The sequence below is a fragment of the Rousettus aegyptiacus genome, unplaced genomic scaffold (genome assembly GCF_014176215.1).
Source record: "Rousettus aegyptiacus isolate mRouAeg1 unplaced genomic scaffold, mRouAeg1.p scaffold_m13_p_7, whole genome shotgun sequence".
Lineage (NCBI taxonomy): Eukaryota > Metazoa > Chordata > Mammalia > Chiroptera > Pteropodidae > Rousettus > Rousettus aegyptiacus.
Genome location: NW_023416310.1, coordinates 78,388,738 through 78,401,116, shown reverse-complemented (window position 1 = coordinate 78,401,116; position 12,379 = coordinate 78,388,738). Strand labels below are relative to the sequence as shown.

General features: G+C 36.2%; 1 protein-coding gene across 6 annotated transcripts in view; it reads left to right on the top strand.

Moving 5' to 3' along the window:
• TENM2 (teneurin transmembrane protein 2) overlaps window positions 1-12,379 on the top strand; it is a 2,693,686-nt gene that overhangs the window by 1,907,417 nt on the left and 773,890 nt on the right. For 3 of the 6 annotated variants that reach the window (XM_036224946.1, XM_036224945.1, XM_016151441.2), the window contains one exon: window positions 11,919-11,993. In XM_036224946.1, coding sequence (XP_036080839.1) covers window positions 11,919-11,993 — 75 coding nt within the window. Of the gene's footprint in view, window positions 1-11,914; window positions 11,994-12,379 lie in introns of those variants that run through there. The other 3 variants (XM_016151445.2, XM_016151443.2, XM_016151446.2) reach the window with 2 other exon arrangements.

Sequence of the window (12,379 nt, the reverse complement as noted above, 5' to 3'; positions counted from 1 at the left end):
CCTGGACCTTCCCTGGTTCTCGGCCTCTCAGGGGAGGTAATCTTTGCACTTTCCACAGATGATGTTTATTCCTAAGGCAGTTTGCTTTGAAAATCTTCAATAAATGTGCTCTCTGAATACCAAATCCGAGAGAGAGAGAGAGAGAGAGAGAGAGAGAGAGAGAGAGAGAGAGAGAGAGAGAGAGAGAGAGCCCGAGCGCGCGAGAGAGCGCGAGAGAGAGAGAGAAGACTCACTGGATTTAGGAGTTATCTCAGAAAAATGAGGAAGGGCCAAGGAAATTGCCTGTAATGAGGAAACAGTTGTTCCACTAATTAGGAGAGGCAGGATGACATGAGCACTGGGTGTGCCTTTGCCAAAATACCTAAAAGTACAGACAGGTGTTTTTCCCATGCCTCCGAAACAACCGAGTGGCCAGAGCATTTGATGTTTACATAGGGGAAGATGTATTTTGTACATTCCAGGACGATAACACTATTAGAACACAGTCCACATTTTGTTAAAAAATCCTTTGAGCAGGTGGGTGCTTGGATTCCCCGTGATTTGGCCTTCCATCCATGTACGGGTTTCATGGAGGAAGCAGAGCTACACCAGGACTTTGGTGAGCCCCGGGCACTTTTACCTATTCGCACCTTCCTCCCTAAAACTATTTAAAATTATATTTTACCACTGCATTGGTATAAAGAGAAATATATTATTGTTATAGATTAAATTTTTTTCCTACAAATTAAAAGGTTTTTTTTTTTCTGATTTTAAAAGAAATTAAACCATTTTTGTGGGCCCATAACAGTATTATTGGCCCTAGTGACTATGTGTTCTTGCTTACTGGGTAAGGTGGCCCTGGTCTGTTGAAACTGGCATGTCTTAAAAAAAAAAAAAAAAAAAAAAGACATGTCTTTTTGTTGCATTCACTCGTGGGTGTAAAAATATGAATCTCTGTGTTTTGAAATACATACTTCTTGTCTTAAAGGTGATGCCTCCATCTTATGAAAAATAGAAGACTATGGCATAATACTGCTTGATTTCTGAGACTCAGAATTCATAGTTACAATTTACACTAAAGGAATAATTTGGTCCATATACACATAACCTTCATTGCTCTATTTTTCCTCCTAACGTAAGAGCCATTCTTTTTAAGAACAGTGTTTTTTCCATAAGAACCAAGACAGCCCTAGGTAATGATGGGTTCATTGTTAATGTGTGCATTATAATTGATTTGCTCCCAGAAGTTTTCGAAGTTTATTAAATTTCAAGTTGTCCCTTAATTCTGTTCTGCAGTTGTGCTAAACTGTCTGATCTGTGCATCGTCTCACTCTTCCTGATGTTAGCTTCATCCCCTCTACCGCCCCCTGAACCTCATACCTCCTCCCCATCCTCAATCAGAAGTGACCTCCTAAAGCCACTCCTGCCACCTACTGTCTCCCAGCCACACACTCTGCCTTCCTGCCTATCACTATACATAAACAATCTCCACTCTCATCCCAGGCGAAACCCCCACTTGTGCACAAAGTGTCTCCTGCTGGTCTACTCAAGAATGTTGCTCCAGGAAGCTTCCCACCCCTTTCTTCTAAATGAACCATCCCTCCTTTCCTTCCAACACACACACCAGCTGTGACTTTCCCAACTTCCATTCACCCACTTCTTCATCGGCCTCTGCCACGTTCGTTGACTCCTTACTGCAGCCCATCTCAGAAGAAAGATCTATCTTATTGCCACTGGTTCCTGCCCCTTATTTTCTTATAAACACAATCCAATCAGATTATCACACTTACCCCTCCACTCAATTGCTCTTGCCAAGGTCACTTATGATCACCATGTTGCTACAGCATAACAATCAATTCTTAGTTCTCATCCTAACGGCATGTCAGCGATATTGGAAACAGTTAATCATGCCCTCTTTGGTGCACTTGGCTCTCTCCACTTTTATTCTAGCACATGCTTGTGGCTTCCCTCCTACTGCACTCATTGCTCTTGTTAATACTTCTTTACTGCTTCCTCCTCTTTGCTTGAAACTCTATAAAACTGATTTAGTGATCAGCCTTTGCTATTCTTTGCTTATCTATCTATAATTACTGCACAATGTTGATCTTGTCGAGTTCCATGGCATTAAATAGCATCCATGTGATCACAGCTCCCAAGTCTATATATTTTATATCATACTCTTCTCATATATACTCCACTACCTACTCAGCATCTCTGTTTGTATGTCTAATACACATTTCGAACTCAGATATCCAAGACTGACATCTTGAACTTCTACATGCATGTGCATGCTCACACAGGCACACACACATACAAACACACCACTTGTTTTTCTTGTAGCCTTTCTCATCGCAACCAATGGCAACTCCTTCCTAGTTTTCAGTTCAGAAACACTGATGTCACTTCTGACTTCTGCATTTTTACCATACCCTGCGTGCAGACCATTAGGAAATCCCGCTCTGCTCACCACTTCACTGCTTCTGTGCAGAATGAGCTGTGCCTTTGAGTGGTCTCCTAGATTCTGTTCTTGCTCTATCTCCCTAATGTTCTAATCTAGTAGTCAGAGCCATCCTTTAAAAATGTGAGTTGGATGACGTCACCCTTCTTCCCCAAAACAATGCAATGGCTTTCGATTTCACTCTGAGTAAAAACCAATGTCCTTAAAAATCACCCCCAAGACCCTTTAGGTCTTATCTCTCATTAACTCTCAGACCCCTTCTCTTAGGGTTGCAGATTGGTTCACTTCATTCCAGCCACAAAGTCCCTTTTGCTGCTCCCAGAATATGCCAGGCGTGCTTCTGCCCAGGACCTTTGCACCGATGGTTTCCTTTTGCCCCAGGTATTAGAAAGGGGAACCCCCTCAATTCTTTCAAGCCTTTGCTTAAATGTCATTTCTTCCGTGTGGCCTTCCCAGATCAAATTATTAAAAATACTCCCAAACAGCTTTCACTATTCTATTTTTTTTTTCTTTTCATGGCACTTATCACCTTCGAAGACATGACACACTTATTTATTATGTTAACTGCTTATTGTCTTTGTGTCCCAGCTAAAATACCAGTTCCATAGGGCAGAGTTATTTATCTCTTTAGTTTACTGTTATACCCCAAACCTTTAGAACAAGGCTTAGTGCTCAGTAATCCTTTAATAAATATTGAATGAATGAATGAATGAATGAATAGGGCACTTTACCTTTGTTCTATTTGCCAGGAGTCCCATTATTTTAGGTTTATGTCTCCTCTCATGTATTCATACGTCTGCCCCCATGTAGTCAGCTATCTTTTTGCCTGATATACTTCATTATGATGTGAGATAATGTTATAAATGAATGTAGATTTTAAGAGTAAGGGCCTGAAATTTTCTGCCACTGCTTCTGTTGCTATTTCTACTACTTTACAATATTTCTTAAACATGTTATTCAGTACCATGTTTTAGCTATATATTGTTAAGTGTTTTATGGGCATGTGTAACTTTATCTCTACCATCTTATGAGAATAAATATTATTAAACCTATTTTTGTAGCTGAGGAGACTGAAAACGGGGGTGTTATCAGATACCTTGCAGGAGATCAAACTATAAGTGGTGGAGTAGGGATTCAAACTCTGGGTTACTTGCTTCTGAAGCATTTTTAACCACAAGGATAAAGAGTCTTTCTTCTAACAAGGAAAGTGCACAGGTTTTCTGACAGTGTATCTGTCATGTAATGATTCATTCGTAACGGTTGCATTTACTTTAAAAAACAAATAAGCTATTTTTTTAGAGCAATTTTGGTTTATGGCAAAATTGAGTAGAAGGTATGGAGATTCCCCATAGGATAGGCTCCTCTCCCTCACACGCGCACAGCCTCCCTGTCATCAAGATCCCCCAACAGAGTTTTATGCATTTGTTACAACCGGTGAACCTACACTGGCACATCCTAATGGCCCAAAGTCCATTTGCATTATGGTTCATTTCAGGTGCTGTCCATTCTGTGGGTTTTGACAAATGTACAATGACATCTATCTACCATTATAATATCATAGAGAATATTTTCACTGCTCTAAAAATTCTCTGTGCTCTGCCTAGTCATCTCCCCCTGCCTAAACCCCGTTGACCATTGACCCTTTTACTGTCTCTGTAGTTTTGCCTTTTCCAGAATGTCATATAGTTGGAATCATACAGTTCATAGCCTTTTCAGGTTGGCTTCTTTCACATAGTTATATTAATTCAAGGTTCCTCCATGTCTTTTCATGGTTTTATAGTTCATTTCTTTTTAATGCTAAATAATATTCCATTGTCTAAATGAATCACAGTTTACCCATTGGTTACTTTTACTTTTGTTTCATAATCTTATTCCTGATTGACTGGAACTTGAAGAGACATGAAAATGAAGGCATTTCTGTGTAGTCTAATTCAAAATATAAACATGAAAACTTCGAATGTCATGACCTAATAGAAAAATTGTGATATCACAAATATTTTCAAGTATGAAATACTGTCTGGTACCAGGTTTCTATTTTTAAATTATCTTAATTTTTAGGAAAAATAGCTTTAAATCACAGAAAAGTACAGAGAATAAAGTATACAATACTCATCACCTGTAATTAACATGTGTTAATATTTTGTCAAATTTGTTTCAGATCTTCTCTCTCACCCCCAATTGCATTCTTCTGTCTGCACCTCTAGAATTAATTGCTATTAAGAAATTGGTATACACTTTTTCAGTTCAAATTTATCCTATTTATCCTATTAGTATATATGTGTCTATATACAACATATAGCACTCATATTTTTCTTATTGTGCTTTTATAACTTGACATGGACATTTTGAGATTTATTTATATTAAGACTAAGACCATTATTTCTGATAATTCTCTACTCAAAAAATCGCCCTTTTGTGGCAAAAGGTGGTTAGTATTCAAGGCTTATAACCCCTCTCATTGGTTTCTCAAGAGCTTTATTTTCTCCTAAAGTAAGCCATGTATGAACTAAATTACTTAACACACTTAACTTCGGTTGCAGTTTTGAGTGAACAGTGTGAAGATCTTGTTTTTTAAAAAAGTCATCAGTTGATGCCTGTAGATATGCCAAAATCCTTGTGAAGCTGTTATCTCCATTGCAGGAACACATCCATCACACACTGAAAGTAATGCTTGTAAAGCCCCTTGGTTGATGGCCCTAACCACACTGGGTATGATGTATTTTAGTGGTGAGTTAGTCTCTAGTGTTGCTGAAACTGATCAGTTACAACATCACTCACAATAGAAACACAATAATGCTGATGGTAGAATATTTCAGCTGTAATGACATGAGATTCTTTTTTACCCCACTGAGCAAGCTTCTGTATTCTATTCCTGAATTTCTTTTCGACATTGAGTTTATATGACTCAACAACTCTCTGTAAGTCAACAGCTGCCAGATGCTAAATGTAATTAAGGCTTTACATGTATTTGTAACCTAAGACATGTGTTTGGAACACAGGAAACAAGGTGGGAAAGAAAGAAAAGGAAAGTTATTGACTCAGTTTCAGTTATCCCCTCCCTGTCTAGTGGGTTCTAACAGGCACTAGGAAACTAGGGTCTTGTCATTTTCTATGAGCTCAATGGCTGGATGCATAACATAGTTTTAGACAAGTATTTAAATCCCGACAGTAGTCACTGATGAAGCCATTGATTTCGGAAATGGATTTCCAAACAAGACTGTATCATTAATATTACTCCCCGAATATTTTTGATACAGAATTGATGCTGATCAGTTACTGAAGCAAAATATCTGCTATACACACATTTACCTGGTGATAGACTGTGATCTAGATGTAGCACTAGTTGTCAGAGTGTAGATGAGTTCATTAACTGCTGAGATCTAGGGTAATCCTTCAGTGATGGGAAAGTCAAAATGTTTTCTAAACATCAAGTGCCTCTTCGAGACAGGAACCCTCATGAGTGCTGAGAACAGAGATGCTGCATGCCTTTGTCACAATTTCAGTTGGTGCTGGTAGCTTTTCTACTGACATATCAAATATTCTTTGTATTCTTTGCATTACTTTGAGAAAGCAAGATATTACATTACTCAATGGAATAAACATGGAATATATCTAAATATATGCACCTTTGAACTGGAAAAAGTATTTCATTTGTACAGCAGTAGAAAAAAATTGAAAATGGAACCATGCCCATCATTTTGTAGTTTCACACTGACTATTAACATAAAAATAGTAATAGTAATAATAGCTAATAATTATTGACATCTCACTTTGTTCTGGAATATTCTACACAAACACACACACACACACACACACACACACACACAATGACCATATGTGGCAAGTGCTACTATAATTTTCTCCATCTTACAGGTGAGAAAATTTAGACATAACAATATTAAATAGCACGATCAAAACAACACTGTAATCCCAAGGTAAGAGGAATCTCCAAGCAGCTAAAACAAAACAAATTAAGACCTGAAAATGAGCTAAAGGAAAAAAATCTAAAGACTAAATTGAAGATCACAGTAGGTCTTCATTGAGAGCAAACACTGCTGTCTGAGCTGCAACTGGGAGACTGAACCTGGGGCTTAGAGCAAGAAAGAGAACATGCAACTGAGATCCTGCATTAAGCAGGAAACTCTAAAAGAGATATGTGGTTAATCGTATTACATGGGCTAGACGGAAGCAAATCATATCTTTCAGGAGACAAGCATCCTCAATTTAGGCCTTTGTGATTTTGAAAAATTAAACCAATGTCAGTTAAAATTAAATATAGTTAAGTACATAAGAAAACATACCTTCATAATTAAGAGCAGACAAATCAACAACCAATTCTCCTCTTTAAAGTCCTAAAATACTAGAATTTGTTAGATATATACTTTCAACTATGTATAATATGAAAATTAGCAAGTAAGACTAGAATAGAAACACTGAACAGAAATAATTTAAAAGAAATGTTTTATGAATGAAATACATAATTGTTAAAATTTTTAAAAGTTTGCTGTATACAGTAAATATGAGATCAGGCACAAGTAAAGAGAAAATCATTCGACCAAAAAAATAAAAATAAATTAACAAGAGACAGTACAGAGAAAAAAGATATTAAAAATATAATAGAGACATTTGGAGAGAATGATAGCATTTAATTAGTAAAAAAAAAAGAGTGCAGAAATATTTAAGAGGAACAAGCGAGAAATTTTTAAAATAAAAAAAATCACCAATTAGAAGTCAAAAACAGACACATAAATAAAATACCTCAAAACATTTTGAAACTTAATAAATATGTTCAATAGAAATATGATAATATTTAAACAACAAAGAAAATGCCATGAATCAAAACTTGTAAGATTCAGTAAAAATATTTCTTAAAGAACAATAGATAGCCTGACAAGCTTGTAATAAAAAAGAAAAATAATGGAACACGACATAAAGAATGAAATTTTAAAGATATTAAAAAGAATAATTGAATGAATTTAAAGAAAAGAAAAAGGGATCATTCTTATACATAAGAGTAGAAGAAATTAAACTAAAAAACATATACAGATAGAATAAGCAAGATTTTGTATTTTGATAGACAAAACAATCGTTGGTGAAACCAATCCAGTTAAAAGAAAGAAGTCACAAATAAACTATACCAGGAATGAATATAAAGGCATCATTTGTCAAATCCAGCAGATATTTAAAAGGACTCAAAAATACTTGCACACTGTGCTGCTGATCCATTTGAAAACATAACTGAAAATGGCACATTCATAGGAAAATGTATTCCCAAACTTTCAAAATCAACTCAAGAAAAAATAGAAAGTATTAATAATCCTATAATTTAAAAACTGATGAGCATTATAATAGCTACAATTAGTTGTGTAGTTACTCTTTGGCAGGTAGCATTTTAAGTATTTTTACCTGCCTTATTTAATTCGATGCTCACAATAAGCCCGTGAAGGTAGGTGCTACTTTTTATGTCCATTTTCTGAATGAGTAAATGTAGACTCATGAGGAGTAATTAATTCTAAGAATATAGGTCAATGAGTATTTTTAAAACAGACACGGGAACTCTCACTTTAACTCTAGACTTTAGTGACTATTTTATAGGGCTGCTACCTAAATTAATTGGAAAACTATATAGAAGCATATGAGACAGTGCCTGCCACACTGTGAAGTCCTCAGTAGATGTAATCTAATCTAGTAGCCATTCTCAAACATAAGACAGCTAGACCATTGCAGCAAATTCGCTTTTTTCTCTCTCCCACTGCCTCCCGCCCCGGTTAAAAATATTGTTTGGATAGGCAGAGTCTCACATGATCTGATACATACCCTTATAATGCTATTTCACAGGATGAAATATTGGTACAGGTTTTAGCACTGGAATTGATTTTTAATCTTGTTGGAATTTTTATCAGTAGAAAAGAGTCTCCAGCAAGCTAGGTTACTGGACGTTCCATTTCCATTTGTGATTTGGCAGTTGTTCAGCAGAACCTTTTGTTGTGTCTGCTTTGTGGTTTTTCAACTTGGGCTTTGTTCAGGTTGGAACGTGAAAATGCCACCATGTCAGAGGAGACTGCCATGTTCACCTTTCTCCTCGACGTTACAAAGCTCACAAAGAAACCAAGAATATTAGAAACGCCTGTCTTCACTAATCATTTTGGTATTTCTTTAATTTGGAAGGTGTTTGTTTACATCAGAATGATTCTAGTTACAAATTATGAGTCGTGACACATCAGACATTCATATAGAGATTAAATAATTTAAAGTTTAAAGCACCAAAATATCAACATTTTAGGTTCTGCACGTAAAAGAACATTGTGATTCTTAAAGTACATTTTTGAAATATAAATATTTGACTTAAATTTTTAGGAATAATAATACATGTACATCTATTCTGTAATTTTAAGCCACAGGATTTTTTGTGAACAGTTTTGTCAACTTTTGGGAAAATACCTGAATGTGTAAAATCAGGTGGACTTTTGAAGGGTGTTCCGAGAGTTTATATGAACAATTTTAGTATACACAAGCATAAAACATTAGCATTCATAAGTAGTTCCTTCAATGGCTTTCAAAATTGTTAGTATTGTGTATACAAATAAGTAGATTTTAGATTTGTATGAAAATAATGTTTTAGGTAATGGTGGCAATTGTTTTGGACTCATTTTGTATAGCTCATACATATTTATAATTGCTCAAAATTGAAAGAGAAGATATTAATATGGAATATAATAAAACAATTTGGTGATATATTTTGATTAATCAAACAAAAATAAAAGTTATGTGTTATTTATAATTGCTACATTTTTTTGATAGCTTTCTATTTTGCAGAAGTTTAAGGCATTAGGTCAAATTACTTCCCATACTAGGATAAAAGCTACAGCATTATAATTTATACCCTTTGCTTAAATACCTGTTTGAAAAATTTGGAGTTGATGTTATTTTCTGACTTTAAAATGTAGACTCTAACATTTGCTCAAGAAAAGTGACCCATGTTTATTTACAAAGATTCTCTTTTTCTTAAGATGAATGATCCTAGAAAAAGGCCACTTTAAAAAAGGAATCAGTGTTCAGAAAGAACCAAAATTATATGTTAAAACATAAAAATAATTCATTGCAACTTTATTTTGAAAAAAGAATTTATTTTCAAGAGTGTATTTTATTTTATGCTTAACACAATTTATCATTTCAACTATAATTATTGAAAAGAACAAAGAATAACAATTTGTGTGGGGAGTATAATATACACTTTATAGCAAAATTATGACTACACAATATTATATCATTTACTTTAGATTCGAGTTTGGCAGCATGGTCAGAGAGGGTCATTTTTTGCAAAATATAAAAAATATGTATATTTGATGGATTCATTAATTTTCCTAAGAGCTTCTCATTAACCTTTTATTTAAATAATTATTATTTCTCATTCAAGTTGAGATTTTGTTTTTGGTTGTTGGTCTGATGCGTGATTGTGTGTGTGTGTGTGTGTGTGTGTGTGTGTGTCCCCTGGCCATTTGAAGTATCATTTGAAACTCCAGATCTTACATAAATCTCCTGTTTTAGCAGCCCTCCTCTGACATCAAGCCTGTGGGAAAAGGGGGGCATTGAGGCTTGACCACAGTGTGCAGGTGAAAGTCCCAGCTGGCTCCTCACCTATATCACTTGACGAGGTGGAAGAATGGAGCAGAGTGGGGAGGGTGCTGGAGGGTGCTCTCACGTTGCTGGGAGGAGTTGTGTTTTCCAACTCCCCACTAGGGCTCTGCAGGTACCAAGCTGGTCGAGAAGAGGAAAGGCACCCTCAGGACACTTGCCCATGAGTCTTCCAGTGGTGGCAAAATCAGATTTCCTGGGCAGCCTCCTGTGACAGGGGCGAGGTGGGAGCAGGGGGGCGTGTCAGGACCACTGGGCGGGGATGGAAGTCCAGGATGCTCTCATGGCCTCCAGCGATGCATTGTGTAGGAGTCAGACAGGCGTGTTCTTACTGAATCAGCATTAGTTTCTGCTCACTGCCGGTCATCTTTGATTCCACCATGATGTGTTCGTGGATTTGGGGGCAGGGACCCCTCATACAGTGGACTTTACTTTGGACTTATTTCGTCTGCTCTCTTTGGCGTTTCCAATTTACTACTTCCCCAGCACTAGGTCTTGGATATATGAGGTGAAAAGAAAATCCAAAGAACTCGCCACCATGTCCTTCCTTGGACTCTAGTAGTTCTGTCTTCTTCTCAACAACTTCTACGCTCTTTTTATGTGTGGATTTTATTTGTAGCGTCGAGGGATTTTAGCTGTACTTAGTGGGAAGAATAGAAAAAAGTGGAAAATTCCATCCTGATCTGAAACCAGAAATCCATCAAATCATCTTCTGAAGAATTCATTATCAGGCCAACATCTATTTCTGTTTTCTCTTAGTAGCTTAATTCCGTTGAATTTTGGTTAGAACTCACATTAGCGCCATATTACTTTGTAGTTCCAGCAACTAATTGATGACAAAGACACTGATATGGTGGTTGATAGGAAAAGAGAGACTAGTAGTGAGTAGAGATAAGAGGGGATTCATTTTGTAAGTGATTTTTAGTGACTGTTTTCATGTTTGCTCCCTTATGTAAAATGTCTTCTCCTAAATGCAGAGGACTCATCTCATGAACATTTAAATAATAAAAGTGTTCTGTATTGTACTCCACCATTACTACAGTTAACTTTTTTTCTTCCTGCCCTCATAGTAGAAAATTCGTTCAAATGCTGACATTTTCAGTGCTATTTGTATTCCCTGGTATTACCATGACGTGATAATTCTGACTTAGCGACATATGTGCTTCTCCTAGTTAAAGGTTATTTGAAAGTGTGAGAAGTTGTTAAAAACTTAGAAAATAAAGCCATGATCACAATGCGCTGACACATCCTTCCTTAGAATCGCATGCCCAAATAAAGTTAGTTGGCCGAAGGACGACTCTTGATACCTGTTGCAAAATTTCTCTCTCAAAAAGTTTTGGAGAGAATCTGGGTTATCCTCAGGTTATAACCAAGAAAAAGACAAAGCAAAAGGGAATTATCAAGAGAGTTTTTTTTTTAAAGATTTCTATTGTGCTATCCTGATCACCTAATAGTTTTCAGACATTAACATTCTCTCCCATCACCTTAAATTATACTACAACTCTATGATGTAAACATCGATTTTTTATAATCATTCATCTATGAAAACAACTTGCCTTGATAACATTAATATGGGGCTACACTGGGCTGTTTATTGGCAATATGCATAAAAACATGCCTGAGATGAAATGAGTTTGATACATTGTCTTCATCTGCCTTAGTCAGTGATATCAAGGATGTTGGAGGCAGATAGAGGGTAAACATCTTTTTCACAATTACTAAAATAGTGTGCTGCTTTTTATCGTTTTGCAAAATAATAAAGAAAGAATGAAATGATGACTACTTTCCACTAGAGACCTTAGCTTGGAGAATTACACAATGACTAGTCTCTTTCTTTCATTCAAAGCTGCCATGGAGCTTAATAAAGACTCAGTTATGCAAGATGAATTAAAGCAAAATCAGTCTTCTATCAATGAGCAAAGTAAGTGCAAACAATACATTGGCATACTATTAAAATTCCCCTGTATATTTACATGATGAGCATGGGGCTTCACGCTGTAAGATGAACTATATGAAAAATTTTGTCTGAAGTAAATTCACATAGAAAAATGTTTGGGAAACTGAGGGGGGAAGTGATAACTTCTCCACGGATTAAATCTCCAGTTCCTCAAAGTAATGAATCTACTGCTAGATGGACATCTGCTGGGCAAGCTGTGAAAGGGTGAATGTAGGGCCACCAGATGACTTATTCCCTGGTATTACCATGACATGATAATTCTGACTTAGCGACATATGTGCTTCCTGTCCTTTTCCTATGCAGTATTTATTACTGTATAGATTGTAGTTCGTTTATGTGATTCTTTGATT